General features: G+C 42.0%; 1 protein-coding gene across 1 annotated transcript in view; it reads right to left on the reverse strand.

The window, feature by feature from the left end:
• LOC120996905 (intestinal-type alkaline phosphatase 1-like) overlaps positions 1-15,343 on the reverse strand; it is a 64,458-nt gene extending 49,115 nt beyond the window's left edge. Inside the window, exons 1-2 of the mRNA XM_040426797.1 lie at positions 15,238-15,343; positions 5,429-5,544 (exon numbers count right to left, since the gene is read on the reverse strand). Of these exons, the coding sequence (XP_040282731.1) occupies positions 5,429-5,544; positions 15,238-15,316 (195 nt within the window). The 5' untranslated portion in view covers positions 15,317-15,343. The remainder of the gene's footprint in view (positions 1-5,428; positions 5,545-15,237) is intronic.
• Positions 15,344-16,840: the final 1,497 nt, after the last annotated feature.

The following is a 16,840-nucleotide window of genomic DNA, read 5'->3' on the forward strand; positions in this document are numbered from 1 at the left end:
GGGGGCAAAATGAAATATATACAGTGAGAGGGGGAAAATGAAATATATACAGTGAGAGGGTGCAAAATGAAATATATACAGTGAGAGGGTGCAAAATGAAATATATACAGTGAGAGGGGGGCAAAATGAAATATATACAGTGAGAGGGGGGCAAAATGAAATATATACAGTGAGAGGGTGCAAAATGAAATATATACAGTGAGAGGGGAAAAATTAAATATATATAGTGAGAGAGGGGGCAAAATGAAATATATACAGTGAGGGGGAAAATGAAATATATACAGTGAGAGAGGGGGCAAAATGAAATATATACAGTGAGAGGGGCAAAATGAAATATATACAGTGAGAGAGGGGGCAAAATGAAATATATACAGTGAGAGGGGCAAAATGAAATATATACAGTGAGAGGGGGCAAAATGAAATATATACAGTGAGAGGGGCAAAATGAAATATATACAGTGAGAGGGGGAAAATGAAATATATACAGTGAGAGAGGGGGCAAAATGAAATATATACAGTGAGAGGGGGAAAATGAAATATATACAGTGAGAGGGTGCAAAATGAAATATATACAGTGAGAGGGTGCAAAATGAAATATATACAGTGAGAGGGGGGCAAAATGAAATATATACAGTGAGAGGGGGGCAAAATGAAATATATACAGTGAGAGGGTGCAAAATGAAATATATACAGTGAGAGGGGAAAAATTAAATATATACAGTGCGAGAGGGGGCAAAATGAAATATATACAGTGAGGGGAAAAATGAAATATATACAGTGAGAGAGGGGGCAAAATGAAATATATACAGTGAGAGGGGCAAAATGAAATATATACAGTGAGAGAGGGGGCAAAATGAAATATATACAGTGAGAGGGGCAAAATGAAATATATACAGTGAGAGGGGCAAAATGAAATATATACAGTGAGAGGGGCAAAATGAAATATATACAGTGAGAGGGGGAAAATGAAATATATACAGTGAGAGAGGGGGCAAAATGAAATATATACAGTGAGAGGGGGCAAAATGAAATATATACAGTGAGAGAGAGTGGGTCACTGACAAAACTTTGGCAATAATCATGAGGTCCATGACCTACACTAAATGTACATTTTATTATATTATGATAGACAGGGAAGTAAAAAAACAGACATCCCTTTGGAAGTGGTGTTGAAGAGGACTGTTCATGTTTTTAATGTTTTTCACTTTTAACCCTTTCATGATGTGGAGTACCTTCCAGTGATGCTGCCAGAATTTTTCTTTTTTTTAAATCACTGCCCCACTGTGATCCCCCAAAGTTTTGGCTCCCAATATGTTAATACCGAGCATCGGTATAGGGAGGAGGAGACGCCAGCATTTCTCAGTGGGTGTCTCCTTCTCCCCGGCTGCCATTGGATCGCTCAGCAGTAACATGTTGGGCACCAAAACTTTAGGGGAACACAGCAGGGCAGACAAGGGTTCTTTAAAAAAAAAAAAGAAAGAAAAATTCTGGCAGCATCAGCGGAGGGTACTCAGTTATTTATATATTTAATATTGTACTACAATGCATTCAAACCTATAGTGGGGGGCCCAGGGGGGCCCCAATTCAATGTTTGCCCTGGGGCCCATAGAACTCTAGTTACGCCACTGTGTATACCCTTTGTGCTGTTTTTCTCAGTACTTTCAAGTACTGCTGAAACTGGTCCCGAAGATCAATGATGGGTGAATATTACTGTTCTCATCTCCACTCACTATTTATTGTTTATTTATTGTACACACTTAGGGCTCTTTCACACTTGCGTTATTGTCTTCCGGCATAGAGTTCCGTCGTCGGGGCTCTATGCCGGAAGAATCCTGATCAGGATTATCCTAATGCATTCTGAATGGAGAGAAATCCGTTCAGGATGCATCAGGATGTCTTCAGTTCCGGAACGGAACGTTTGTTGGCCGGAGAAAATACCGCAGCATGCTGCGCTTTTTGCTCCGGCCAAAAATCCGGAACACTTGCCGCAAGGCCGGATCCGGAATTAATGCCCATTGGAAGGCATTGATCCGGACTTAAGCTAAACGTCGTTTCAGCGCAATGCCGGAGCCGACATTTAGCTTTTTCAGAGTGGTTACCATGGCTGCCGGGACACTAAAGTCCTGACAGCCATGGTAAAGTGTAGTGGGGAGCGGGGGAGCAGTGTACTTACCGTCCGTGCGGCTCCCCGGGCGCTCCAGAGTGACGTCAGGGCGCCCCACGCTCATGGATGACGTGTCGCATGGATCACGTCATCCATGCGCATGGGGCGCTCTGACGTCATTCTGGAGCGCCCCGGGAGCCGCACGGATGGTAAGTATACTGCTCCCCCGCTCCCCGCTCCTACTATGGCAACCAGGACTTTAATAGCGTCCTGGGTGCCATAGTAACACTGAAAGCATTTGGAAGACGGTTCCGTCTTCAAATGCTTTCAGTACACTTGCGTTTTTCCGGATCCGGCGGGCACCTCCGGCAACGGAAGTGCATGCCGGATCCCAACAACGCAAGTGTGAAAGAGGCCTTATATAGCACTACTATATTCTGCAGCGCTTTACAGACATTAGCATCACACTGTGCCCAATGGGGCTCACAATCTAAGTTCCCTTTCAGTATGTCTTTGGAGTGTGGGAGGAAACCGGAGTACCCGGAAGAAATCCACACAAACACAGGGAGAACATACAAACTCCATGCAGATGTTGTCCTTGGTCAGATTGAAACCTAGGACCCCAACAATGTAAGGCACCGATGCTAACCAGTGGGTCACCATCTTGCCTCTCACTACTTGCTGAATTGAGCATTCTCTTCCTCCAGTTACAATTTTACTTGAAATAACATATGTTAATTTCCGGATTATATAATCAAGGGACATATACATTTTATAACATATGCAGTGACCTGGTGGTTGCTGGTTGTGGGCTGGTCCCACCACTCTGATGGAAGAAGCTGCTGGAGAATGTGTAGTGAGAGCCACTGTTTGCAGACACAGAGTGTGTTGTGTGGAAGTTGCAAGGAGTGCCAGCAGACTAAGATACAGCAGGCTTTTCAGACCTGAACAAGTGCCAGCCTCTGAGACACAGAACACTGGTAAGTAACAGAAGGTTTAGCAGCCATTTCAAGGGAGAGTGAATGGACAAAAAAGTCAGTAAGGCCTCATGCACACGACCGTTCCGTTTTTTTGCGGGGACAAGGAACGGAGCCACGGATGAGGACAGCACACGGAGTGCTGTCCGCATCTTTTGCGGCCCCATTAAAGTGAATAGGTCCGCATCAGAGCCGCAAAAACGGCCGTGTGCATGAGACCTAAAGGTGATATGTAATTTGGTTGATGTTAAAAACTTCAGGTTCTCGTACTAAACTTAAGAGACAGACTAACCACCTGTTAATGGACTATATCCCACAGGTAGGAATTGTAGAAATACTGACTCAACATGAGAATAGAGATAAATTGCACCTCTTGGCCAAATTGGTTAGGTAGCACTCAGAGAGAACCACTAAACTGACTATTCTTCCATAAATGCGCCTTGGGAAACTGTCTATGCATTCTATAAATACTGTGCCTACCTTTGCAACTGCCTGTGTATACCATCTGCCAAGATGCATCCGTAAAGTACTATTGACTTGTTTAACCCAAAAATGGCCTCATCATTGCACTGCATCACCACCTCCTCTGCGACAGCACTGCATTGTGCCATTTCAAAGGATCCCTGCCTTGCACCCCAAAGCCTACTGACACAAAAGGCACCACACCTACCAACAGGCAGAAGATGTGGTGTGCCCCGAAGAGAAGAAAGGGGGTGTCCTTCCCTTCACTGCATGCGCAAGCGCAGGGAGTGCTGGAGCAGGATTGGCACTGTGAGTACTACCACCTCCATCATTACAGAATCACTCTCATAATCTCTACCGCACGCCTCCCCTGCTGGCTGCCGCACACCTCACATACAGTAGGCAGCTGTATTAAAACTAGTAAAAGACATTACACCACGGCCCACTCCACCTACAACTCTCCAAATCTGCAAAGTAAACCAAGGAGTAAATTAGACTGCACTCCAGAGCTATAGAAACAGCTACAACTTCAATTATGCAGGACTTTAGCCTCGGCCTGAATGAATGCTGTTAAAGCTAAAGCATTGACTCTTACGACAGCTTCATTCGAAACAGTATAGTGCATGATACATTTTACAACTTATAAATACTGTCAGTTATAAAATTTAGGGCAATCAGATCATTGCAGAACTCTGCCCTGTTCTCCAAAGGTCAGGTCATGTATTAACTCTCAATTTTAGCGTTAGAACTACAGTAGTTTGAAGTGGACCTGTCATTCAGAATAAGCTTTGATATGTGTGTACATGAAGATTAACAGAGATTTCCAGGATTGTAATATTGATCACCTGTCCTTAGGATAGGTCATCAATATCAGATCGGTAGGGGTCTGACACCCGGCACCCCTGCCGATCAGCAGGTTGAAGACAAGGCCACGCTCCGTGAGAGTGCAGCCTTATCTTCATTGCTTATCTGCTCAGAGTCGACAGCGCAGCGTGAGTAGGTGTAACTACAAACCGTCCCATTCATTTCAATGGGATGGATGATTCCTATATGCTTGGATATGAACGAGCCGTCCCATTGAAATTAATGGGACAGCTTGTAGTTACACCTGCTCACCATTATCTCACCAGTGACCATGATATTTTAACAACCTCACCATGTGCACATAATACAGAGGACTCCAGGATGAGTCCTCTCAATGTATTCCAGCACCAATATGTAGACACACAGTGAGGTAACAGGGTTGATCATGGATATATAACTTATTGATCTGGAGTCAGGGGTAGCAGTACTTGTAGCATTCATGTCGTACAGCATTTAATAGGATACAGGGGAGGTGACAGATTCCCTTTAAATGGGTTGTCCGGGTTCAGAGTTGAACCCGGGCACACCTCCATTTTCACCCTGGCAACCCCCCTGACTTGAGCATTGGAGCAGTTCATGCTCCGATGCTGTCCTTTGCCCTGTGCTAAATCGCGCAGGGCAAAGGCATTTTCCGAAGTTCCGGTGACGTACCGGGCTCTCCATGGGGCTGCCAGGAAGCCCGGTGAAGTCACCAGCACTGATGAGTGGGCTTTAGCGCTGTCCTAGCCTGTAAAACGGCTAGGGCAGCGCTAAAGCACGTCCCATCAGAGCCGTTGGCGTCACCGAACACACTGCCGGGCGGAAGCTTCCACCCAGCAGTGTGTTATTGTAAACAAAAAGCCCTTGCCCTGCGTAATCTAGTACAGGGCAAGGAAGCGCATCAGAGGATCAGATTCTCCGATGCTTACATCAGGGGGGCTGCCTGGGTGAAATTATGGCATGTCCGGGTTCAGCTCTGAACCCGGACAACCCCTTTAACGCATGGAAATCATATGTAAGTGGGAGGGTTGGTATATATTACCTTAGAAAGTGCAACATAAGGAAATGTTTCCATCTCTAATATATTTTCTTCTCCAGTTTGACCACTCAGTTGTCCTTGGTATATACGTGCTGCAGATATTGTGGTTACTCCCATCCCTGGAGCAAAACAACAATTGTTTGTCACTACAAAGCTAAACAAGATATACAGTGGTGCTTAAAAGTTTGTGAACCCTTCAGAATTTTCAACATTTCTGCATGAATTTGTCCTACAACTACATCAGATTTTCACAAATTCACACGTCCTAAAAGTAGATAGAGATAACAAAATACAAGGTCAAAGTATAAGATTTGTAATGTATTTCTTGAGGCAATTATCACATGTCTGTGAGTGGCAAAAGTATGTGAACCTTTAGGAATTTAGAGTCAGGTGTCTTTTTTTTTTTTCCTTTTTTTAACTCTTTATTTATTTCTAGTACCATATATCACATATAAAATCTATATATTTACTAATTCATTATCCTACCCACAATTTAATGAGAACCCCTTTTGGGGTATGGAGAGGGGAGGGAGGAGAGGGAGAGAGAGAAAAAAGGGGAAAAAAACCTAACCAATGCAATTCTGGCTTATACAATATTCGTCCCAGAACAACATTTAGCTTCATATACCTTATTATAACTCCCAATCAAGTTCTTAAGAGATAGAAGGTGATCAGTAGTGATGAGCGGCAGGGGCAATATTCGAATTTGTGATATTTCGTGAATATTTGGGCGAATATTCGCCATAAATTCGAGAATTTGTTATCTCCAGTCATTATTTTCTTGATTGCGAAAATTGGCAATTGAAAAATTTGCATTATGAAAATTCGCATTACGAAAATTCGCAATCAAGACTACTCCTAAAGTCAAAGATATTGCAGCCTTCTCATTGGCCCACAAGCTAGAATCAGGGAGGGATCATGTGTACTGATAAAAACAAAATCTTAAATATTCAAAATTACAAATATATATCACTATATTGTAAATATTCGCGAATTCTCAAAGTGGCGATATTCGCAATTCGAATATTCGTGATCAACACTAGTGATCAGGACACTTGTTGGAGAATCAGATAAAGACTATTAAGAGTCAAGCAAGAAAAAGCGCCTCTTGAATAGAATAGAGGTTCTATTTCTTCTATTAAGGCCTTTGTCAGGTGTACATCCAAATATGTCAGAATGAGTGTTCAGAAGTAGAAAATCAACTGTTGATAAGGTCAAAAACTTGAACCCAATAATTTTAAATAACAGGGCAAGACCATATGAAGTAAAACAAGGATGCCGTAGGGAAAGAACATCTTGGACAATTGCAGTTTATCAGAGTGCTAGAGATAATTTCATAGCATTTTTCTTGGTTTTCAATTACCACCTCAAAATCACCAGGCCGAAACCACTCTTTATCATCAGTGGTCATATAGACATGGTAAACCTGCAACAAAACTGAAAATCATTAGGCAAATTATATTCTCGCTTGAAAGCATCAAAGCTCTTAATTACTCTCTTAGGCTAGGTCTACAAGACGACATTTGTCGCACCAATGTCGCGCAACAATATTTCTAATGATAGTCTATGGTGTCGCACTGCGACACGACAGTCGCAAAAAATCCATTTGAAATAGATTTTTCTGTGACTGTCGCATTGAAGCATGTCGTAGTGTGACACCATAGACTATCATTATAAATATTGTCTCGCGACATTGGTGCGACATCAATGTCGCGCGACACATGTTGCAGTGTAGTTGCGCCCGATGTGTCACACGGCAAATGTAGTCGTGTAGACCTAGCCTCAATCTTGAAATAGTTGCGAAATGTTAACGATGATGGCATATCTTCTCCATCTATTATAATGTAGTGCTATTTTGTCATAAGTACCTTGGCACCCAAATCCTTCAATAGAGGGATCTGAACTGATCTTAACTGCCAACGGTTGCATAAATATAGCAAATTATAACGGGGAAAGGGGACAGCCCTGTCTAGTGCCTTGTGATAACAAAAAAGAGTCTGTAATTTCATCGTTAATCTGCAACCTAGCCCTAGGCATTCTATATAGTAATTGTACATATTTTATAAAGTTTTCCCTAACCCAAATCGATGCTATATTTCCCATAAATATTTCCATTCAACTCTATCAAATGCCTTTGTGGCGTCCAAAGAGACAATAGCCCAATGATAACCCTCCCCAAATTGCATATTAGCAAAAACTCTTCTGATACTCTCAGATGCTGAACGGTCTGGAATAAACCCTGTATTATCTTTCCAAACCAAAGAATAGATAACATTAACTAGCCTCATTGCCAAGACCTTGGCAAATATTTTTGCATCAGTGTTTATTAATGAAATTGGTAGGTAGGACTCCATGTCTGCTTCTGGTTTACCCTTCTTAAGAATCAATATTCTAATAAAATAATAGATTCTTTCATTGTTGCAAGAAGAAACCCTTAGAGCATCATTGAACAGACTTTGGAATAAGTGAAACACAGAGAGGAAATGCACCAACAAGAAATGCTACTGACTATACTGGGAAGTCATAAATGCAGGTATTAAAAGCTGAGACTTTCGCCAATATGTTCCAGTCAGGAAAATATCGGAGCCCATCACTGCACCACGTCACGGTCACTCAGCACGGCAGAGGGTCGTAGCCGCTGCTCTAACTATGGTGTGAACACGGTCTGGGGGTGATATAATTCAGCTCACAGCCAAGCTTCCACACAAAAGCCCAGCATGAATACTGTGGCAGTACAATGTGAATGAGGCCAGGCCGTGAGCCACACCTATACCAGACCATGTGATGGAGGTTACCAGGTGCAACAGAGTGTCCAAACACACCCAAATCTAACAAGACAAAAACACAGAAATGAAGTGGCAATTCTGGAGGAGCTGCTCAGCCCCTGACACTGTGGCGTGTCTTTTTATTGGAGGATCAGCCCCACCGCATGTGGACCGCAATAAGCGACTAACCCCAGCAAAATATGCATACAATGGAGGATGTCGACGCGGTCCACATGCACCACAAGAGCAAACTACACAGAATGTAGCAAATAACTATAAGTTTCATAAGGGAAGCTATCGGAACCCGGTGAAGAGTTCCCAGAGATTCCCCTAAGAGCTTGATTAATCTCTGTTACTTATATAGGTTCTTTACGCATACTCCTTTTGAAATCACTGGAAGGGTAATTGCAGATAAAAACTGATTCATTATATCTTCTTTGCTGTCCGATGATCTAAGGAAATTAGAAAAGACAGGAAGCTGGACTTGACTTGGGGCCAAATCCAGAGGGCGGAGACTAAGTGAGCCCCGTTCTTCACAGATCCCTCAGTGATGGGGATGAACTTAGTCGAGGGCTCACCAGGTCATACCTCCAGGATGGTCCCGGTGTACTTGGCCACTTACCTGCAGAGACTGATGTTGGTGCAAGCACTAGTGATCCAGACAAACACGAGACAGACTGGAACCCAGGCACATGAACTGGAACCCAGTAAACACATGACACTGCACAGACAGGACATGACGGGAACCAGAAAACAAGATACGGAACCAGGCAAGCAGGCAAACCATACAAGGAAGCAATGGACAACAGATGCCTGGACCCCATGCAGAACGGATGCATGGCGGTCCCAGACAGAGCTGCACACACAGAACAACAGGCAGATGCCTGGACCCCATGCAGAATGGATGCATGGCGGTCCCAGACAGAGTTGGAAAGACAGGCAGATGCATGGACCCCATGTGGAATGGATGTATGGCAGTTACAGGCAGAGCAGCAGAGACAAGCAGATCCCTGGACAGCATGCAGAACGGATGCATGGTGATCACAGACAGAGCTGCTAGCATAAGACAAGCAGATGCCTGGACCCCATGTAGAACGGATGCTGGTGGCCACAGACAGAGCAAGATACATAGACTAAATGTCCTCCCTCCAGAGAACCCAGGAGCCCTCTCAATGAAGGCCAAGCAAAGACAAATTACTACAGACTAAAACATGAATGCAAGGGAAACATCAAGCAGGGACCCAGCAGGAGACAATGACAAGGTGACCTTGATGTTTCACTAGATCACCACATAGACAGGGCAGAAGGAATAACCCCAGGTCAGGTGCATAGAACCTGCACCTAGCAAAGCTGGAAATAAACTCACCCCCAAACCCACAGCTCAGCAGGTCAACAAAATCATCCGACACTAGTTAACCACACCCAGACAAGTACATGAAAAGTAACCCCACGTGAACCAAACACAAAAAACTGGCAACAGTTCACATATACTGCAGCCAGCATGCCCAAACAAATAACCGGCATACAAGGAATCCACCATAGCCAGTACGAGTGTAACAGCAGCCAGCCTACACAGTCAAAAACAGTGACAATAGGGAACTGAACAGTGAAGGACACAGGGAGACAAATAAAAGCCATAGTTCACACATGGGAAGCCGCAACTACACATAGCTCATAGCAACCAATCTACACGGAACCGTAGCCAGTACTGCGAAACTAAAAAGCGAGTATGTACGGCAACTACACTGTGACATAAACTGTTTCTTAACCACTTGCCATCTGGGCCATTTGCCCCCTTCCTGACCAGGCCTAATTTTGCAAAACTAACATATCTCACTTTATGTGGTAATAACTTTGGAACGCCTTTACTTATCCAAGTCATTCAGAGATTGTTTTCTCGTGACACATTGTACTTCATTATAGTCATAAATTTGAGTCAATATATTTCACCTTTATTTATGAAAAAATCCCAAATTTATCAAAAAAATTTAAAAATTCGTAATTTTCTAAATTTCAATTTCTCTGCTTTTAAAACAGAAAGTGATACCTCATAAAATATTTATTACTTAACATTCCCCATATGTCTACTTTATGTTGGCATCATTTTGGAAATGTCATTTTATTTTTTTAGGACGTTAGAAGGCTTAGAAGTTTAGAAGCAATTCTTCAAATTTTTAAGAAAATTGCCAAAACCCACTTTTTAAGGACCAGTTCAGGTCGGAAGTCACTTTGTGGGGCCTACATAGTGGATACCCCCATAAACTGCTGTATGGGCACACGGCAGGGCGCAGAAGAAAAGGAACTCCACATGGTTTTTAGATGCCATGTCCCATTTGAAGCCCCCTGATGCACCCTTACAGTAGAAACTCCCAAGAAGTGATCCCATTTTGGAAACTAGGGGATAAGGTGCCAGTTTAATTGCTACTATTTTTGGGTACATATGATTTTTTGATCATTCATTATAACACTTTATGGGGCAAGGTGACCAAAAAATTGGTTGTTTTAGCACAGTTTCTATTCATTTATTTTTACAGCGTTCACCTGAGGGGTTCAGTCAAGTGACATTTTTATAGAGCAGATTGTTACGGACGTGGCGATACCTAATATGTATACTTTTTCTTATTTATTAAAGTTTTACACAATAATAGCATTTTTGAAACAAAAAAATTATGTTTTAATGTGTCTATGTTCTGAGAGCTATAGTTTTTTTATTTTTTGAGAGATTTTCTTATGTAGGGGCTCATTTTTTGCGGGATGAGGTGACGGTTTTATTGGTACCATTGTGTGGGACATACACGTTTTTGATCACTTGGTGTTGCACTTTTTGTGATGTAAGGTGACAAAAATTGCTTGTTTGATACAGTTTTTTTTTTTTTTTTTACGGTGTTCATCCGTTTTTACGGATGCGGAAATACCTAATATGTCTATTTTATTTTATTTTTTCTATTTTTAACATTTTTTTTTATTCCTTACTTGGGGAATTTTTTTTTTACATGTGAAACCTTTTTTTATTTTATTTTTTCAACCCTTTATTTTTTTATTTTTTATTTTACACTTTTCGTCCCCCATAAGGTCATACAAGACCTCTGGGGGACATTTACTTCACTTTTTCTTTTTTTTTTTCACTGTTGATTTCTCCAGTAACTGGGGCTGACATAGTAGCCCCAGTTACAGGAGACATGCACCCCCCAGAGAGGCTGTACAGCACTATACTGCGCTGTACAGCCTCAGTGCAGGGCTGATCGAGGTCTGTGAAAGACCTCACACAGCTCCTGCACTCTCCGGTCACGGTGGTCACATGACCGCCGGAACAGGAAGCGCATGTGTATGCCCTGTGTATGCAGCGATCCAGAAGGCAGGGACACCTGGGCACTGTCCCTGCCTTCTCTCTGGGTTGCCCTGCTGTCACTGACAGCGGGCAACCCGATCAGCAGCTGCACGATTAGCGTGCGTGCAGCTGCAGTTTCTGAACGGACGTTCTGGAACATCCATTCAGAAATAGAGATCCACCTCCCGGACGTTTATATCTTATGGGCGGACGGGAGGTGGTTAATACTACTTAAACTGTTACAAAGCCTCCCGTCCCTTAAATTAATTGTTGCCACGACCATAGGCATCTTTAAAGGGGTTATCCCATGACTAATGTAAAAAATGAAACTCAGACATCATATAGGACATGACAATCTCTTTCTAAGAAAGCTAGTACCATCCCTGTGCCTCACATGGATCCAGAGATTTCCCCATTCATTGCTCTGCTAGATTTATATCAAGCTGTCAGCTCAAGGGGAGTGTCTTTTCTGATGCAGCTAAGGAGGCATGTCCATGCTCTCCCTATCACAACTCAGGAGGCAGTTGAAGGATGAAACTGAGCACGTGCGGCCTTCCCAGTGAGCAGGACAAAGAAATAAGAAAAAAAACAAACATCAGGTGGCGCTATACAGATACATTTTATTGAATAACTCAGTGGCTATGCTAAATTTTTAATTACATGCAATTACAAAAGTATTCAGATCCAGGGGCTGGTTTGAAAAATGTGGAATATTTTTCATGGGACATCCTCTTTAAGTTTCATACTTAATAATCTTCCTGGCTTAGTCCATTCTAAAAAATAATTCTGTCTGGAAAAAAAAAACTTATGTTGAGCCTTATTAATCATGAAGTCCCTGTTCTTATTTTGGGCCTGAAGCTAATCTTCATACCATACCTTGGTGGGGTTGTTAATATATAAAGTCTCCTTCATCAGTGACTAATTTTTTAACTCTAGCTCCTTCATACCATATTTTTTTACGTGTCTAGATAATTTCTCCAACCAATATGCTTCTCATGTAGGCCTTAAAGGATAACTGTCATATTTTCACTCAAAATTAAATTGTCATATATGTTGTTGCTGCTGTGGTGATAATCCATAATTACTAATTATTGTGTTCACATAGCACTTGTTTAATAAGATTCCGTCCATAGCAACTGCTCCTCCCAAGACTTCTTTCTGACTATCTTCTTAAGATGGCCACCGATGCCCTTACCCTGAGGTTAAGACCTCCCTCCCTAACTACCCAGAATTCATTCGGCTTATCTCAGGAACGTGCAGCTTCACCCCAACCAATCGGCTTTCTCCAGACTTAAACACGCCCTCTTCCTCCTGAGTAGTTGATCGCGAATATTCTAATCGCAAATTTTTATCGCGAATATCGTCACTATCCCGGTCCGACGGGAGCGCGCACGCAACGTTCGGGACTGCCCACTACTACGTCCTCCATCTTCTGTATATAGAAGATAGGAGACGGAGGACACCTAGCAATGCTGTTTTAGCCGCACCACTAAAATGCCTGGGGGAGGAAAGAACATGCTGCAATTACTAGGTAATTCAATACCTATACAAAAGTATTAACTAGGGTACTAAGGTAAACTTAGACCAATCCAATTACATAAAAAAATATATGACAGTTACCCTTTAAAACAATCCCAGACTATCTGTGGCAAGACAGTGAAGGCATTAATTTCAAAGTATTCCCCAATGTATTTCTGAATTCTACCCTCTTCCCTTAGGATTTCCAACCAGTGGGGATTAATTCTCCTTGATTTCTTAGAAACCTCATTAAACCCCAACTTTACGACCTCAGAAATAGAGGAGTGATCCGAGACTCCTCTATGTTCATATTTCATTCTACATACTTTATAAAAAAAATGGGCCATTACATAAGGCCAACTAGATTCTGGAAAAAGTCTGATGAGCATTATTAAACCAAGAATAAGTCTTAAGGTGGATTTAGATAAACCAATAATTTAGCAGATTATCAGGAATGACCGTCACCAGATGAACGAGAAAAACGCTCATTTATCGGGTGATCCTGTCATTCGTGCAGGCACCACCAATCATCTTTATCAGAAGAAGGTGGGCCGTGGGGGGTCCCCCTTGGTCTCCACACAGGCGGCAGGAGTCAGCGCTCAGTATTCAGCCGGCTGCCCAGACATCAGCGCCGCACGTGGAATGCATGAGACGCCACACTCTAGGGAGAGGACGATGGAAGGGGGAGGTTTGGAGCGAGATCCTGTGGCATGTCACATCCGGCCGCTCATGTGACCAAGCCAGAGTCAGGTGTTTTCAATCAATGGGATGACAATTAGATGTGAGTGGGCGACCTATTTTATTCAACGTCTAATCTTCCGAACACATTTGAGGACATGTATCATTGCACAAACAAAGAAGATTTTTGAGGACCTAAGAAAAAGAGCTGTTGATGCCCACAGGGCGGAAAAGGTTACAAAACCATCTCTTAAGAGTTCGGACTCCAACAATCCACAGTCACACAGATTGAGAACAGAATAATTCACCAGGAGTGCTTGATCAAAAAAGATCACACCAAGGGCAAGGAACTCAGAGTAACCTCCAAGCAACTAATGCCATTTCTCATATTAGCTAATGTTAATGTTCAAGAGTGCGCCACCAAGAGGACACTGAACAACAATGGTGTGCATGGCAAGATTGCAAGGAGAAAGCCACTGCTCTTCAAAAAGAACATTGCTGCTTTTCTGCAGTTTGCTAAAGATCACCTGGACAAGCCAGAATGCTATTAAAACTGTGTTTTGTGGACAGATGAGACCAAAAATACACTCCTCAACATTGAAATTGCAACACCAAGAAGGACAAGCAATAAAGTTATGGAAATCTATCTGTGAAATGGCGGCTGTTGTGAAAATCTGTAGATGATCACATTTTCATAACTCTGATCTTAAAAAGCTAGATTTAAAGCAAAGTTTTTTAGTCACATAACACCTCAAAAATTAGATGAAGTCATATCGTATGATTGTGTGATGCCTCCTGTTCATTACCATGCCAGTTATTGCTACTTGTCTCAAACTGAGAGAGACAGAGTCCTTGAACTGGGAGGCCTTGGTTTATTACTCCAGCAGATCACTATGGCCTAAGACGATATATCAGCACTGTTCAATGTTGCATACCCTGATGGTTAGGAGAACAATAAGAAAACGGGAGTGACAGCAAGAGTTGCACAGAGGCGAACCTTTGCACGGTTGTCTGATTAGAAAAATGGTAGTGATTTATTCCTTACTGCAAGTGAAATTGGACATCACATCCCAAGTCCTGGGGTGGTAAACAGTGTCTACACAAACCATTAGAAGGCATTTGTCTACGAAATTGGGCTATGAGCCAGATGTCCAGCTACAGGTGTTCCATTGACCACATGCCACCACTCTCAAAAGGCTATCATGGTGCACAGCAAGACTGCAATGGAGGCTGGAATGGAAAACACATAAAAACTGTATAGAAAAACATGACATAACTCATTCCATTTTTGCATTGACTTAAGTAATGTTTATCTGGAATATGCAGGGTCCACCAATAAATATCGTCATAAGTGTCCACTGTAGGTCATGAGCCTGTGCTATAGCCTGTGTAATGTGTCATGCATAATTTATATGAAACAGACACACTTATTTAACACTTTTACAATATCACGAAATTCACAAACTGATAACATTTTTGCATTACACATACTGTACAGTATCTTAGATAAAATATGGGCTCACCATCTCCCAGGAACATAATTAGATTCTTGGCTCTGTGATCGATGGGTTTCAAGTTTTTAGCCCGGTTCAGTGTCGCCATGGCTTGATCATTCCAGTACTTGGGGGTCTTTTCTTGTTCTAGAGGCAAAAGAAAAAAGTCATGCGCTAAAAATGAGCAGCATTATACGTAGTTTCAAAAATGTGGTAAACCAGTACTCATCCAAATGTCCCTAATATAATTAAAGAGCTCTTCACTTCATCTGGGTTAAATGAGATTTTACAGACAAGATTTGAGGCTTCTTGCCCTCTCTTCCACAAAAAACAAAAAAACAACGTATCTTTGATGTTCCTGGACAGAGGTGAAGGTCTGCAGTTTGTAACAGACAGCTAACTCTGACCTCCGCATTTTGTTGCCCTGAGTTCACCAGTTGGAATGGTAGAGATGGCAGCAACAACAACATGGCAAGCTGATTGTACACTTAATGGGGATGAATGTTCTTCAAGGCATAGTTCTCAAAAAGATCCTTAATTAATTGATGGCCCCATGGAGTATGACACTGTTAACAGACATGAATTCTTAACTAAGCAGGCACGCTGTAATTGACTATAAAGCAGCAATTTTCTGGTTACTGTTGACTGATGTGTTTGTGAGATGATTATATGACACTTACTAATATAACCTTTGTTGAAATTGTGCACCATTTCCAATATCTCATAAGGTATGACCCATTGTTTACAAAGTCTTTTGTGCTGTCCACACAGAGGTCCTGTCCATAAGATGGCTGCTGATGGAGGGTCATGTGACCAAGCAAATCACTTCTGTGTGATGTTTCCTACATTCAAATACACAGAACATGCATCTCCACTTGTTCTGTTGGGAGTTTAGTGCGGGTGCAGTGTGTTTGAATGGTGGAGACATCACATGGAAATGATTTACCTGGTCACATCACCCTCCATCAGCAGCCATTTTATGTATAAGACCTCTGTGTGGACAGCGCAAAAGACTTTGTAAACAAGGGGGCATACCTCATGAAATATAGAAAATGGTCCAGAATATCTACAAAGACTATACTAGTAAGTGTCATATAGTCATCTCACAAACACATTGATTAACAGTAGCCAGAAAGTGGCTGACCCCTTTAAGTATGTCTATGAGTTCTAATAAATGTTTGAGTCTTAACCCATCATCACCCATCTTATATTTGTGAGCAAATAATACATTTTGTATATACAGTAGCTCATAACCCGATAGAGTACCATAACATTTATAATCATGTATAATTATGTATAATGCTGCTTTTTTTTCTGAAAAAGAAAATCCAAGATCCTGATCTTGGCTGTAGGTAAAAAAAATATTAAATACAGGCCACACATATGTGCAAAAACCTGTTTGCGCTTATTCTGGCTTTTTTAATGGTAAAATAACATCAAAGCAAAGTTCATGTGTGTAAGAACCCTTATATACAAACCAGTAAAGAAAGCACCATGTGACCAGTTTCTTAGAACTTTTGCCTGATAAGGCCTGATAAGTTTTTACAGCTTTATATGACCATGTTTTTAATGTACACCATAGTACATAAGACACCATCAGCAAGTACTTTAGAACTTCTGCTTGATTGAATTT

Source organism: Bufo bufo, chromosome 4, assembly GCF_905171765.1.
Source record: "Bufo bufo chromosome 4, aBufBuf1.1, whole genome shotgun sequence".
Taxonomy (NCBI): domain Eukaryota; kingdom Metazoa; phylum Chordata; class Amphibia; order Anura; family Bufonidae; genus Bufo; species Bufo bufo.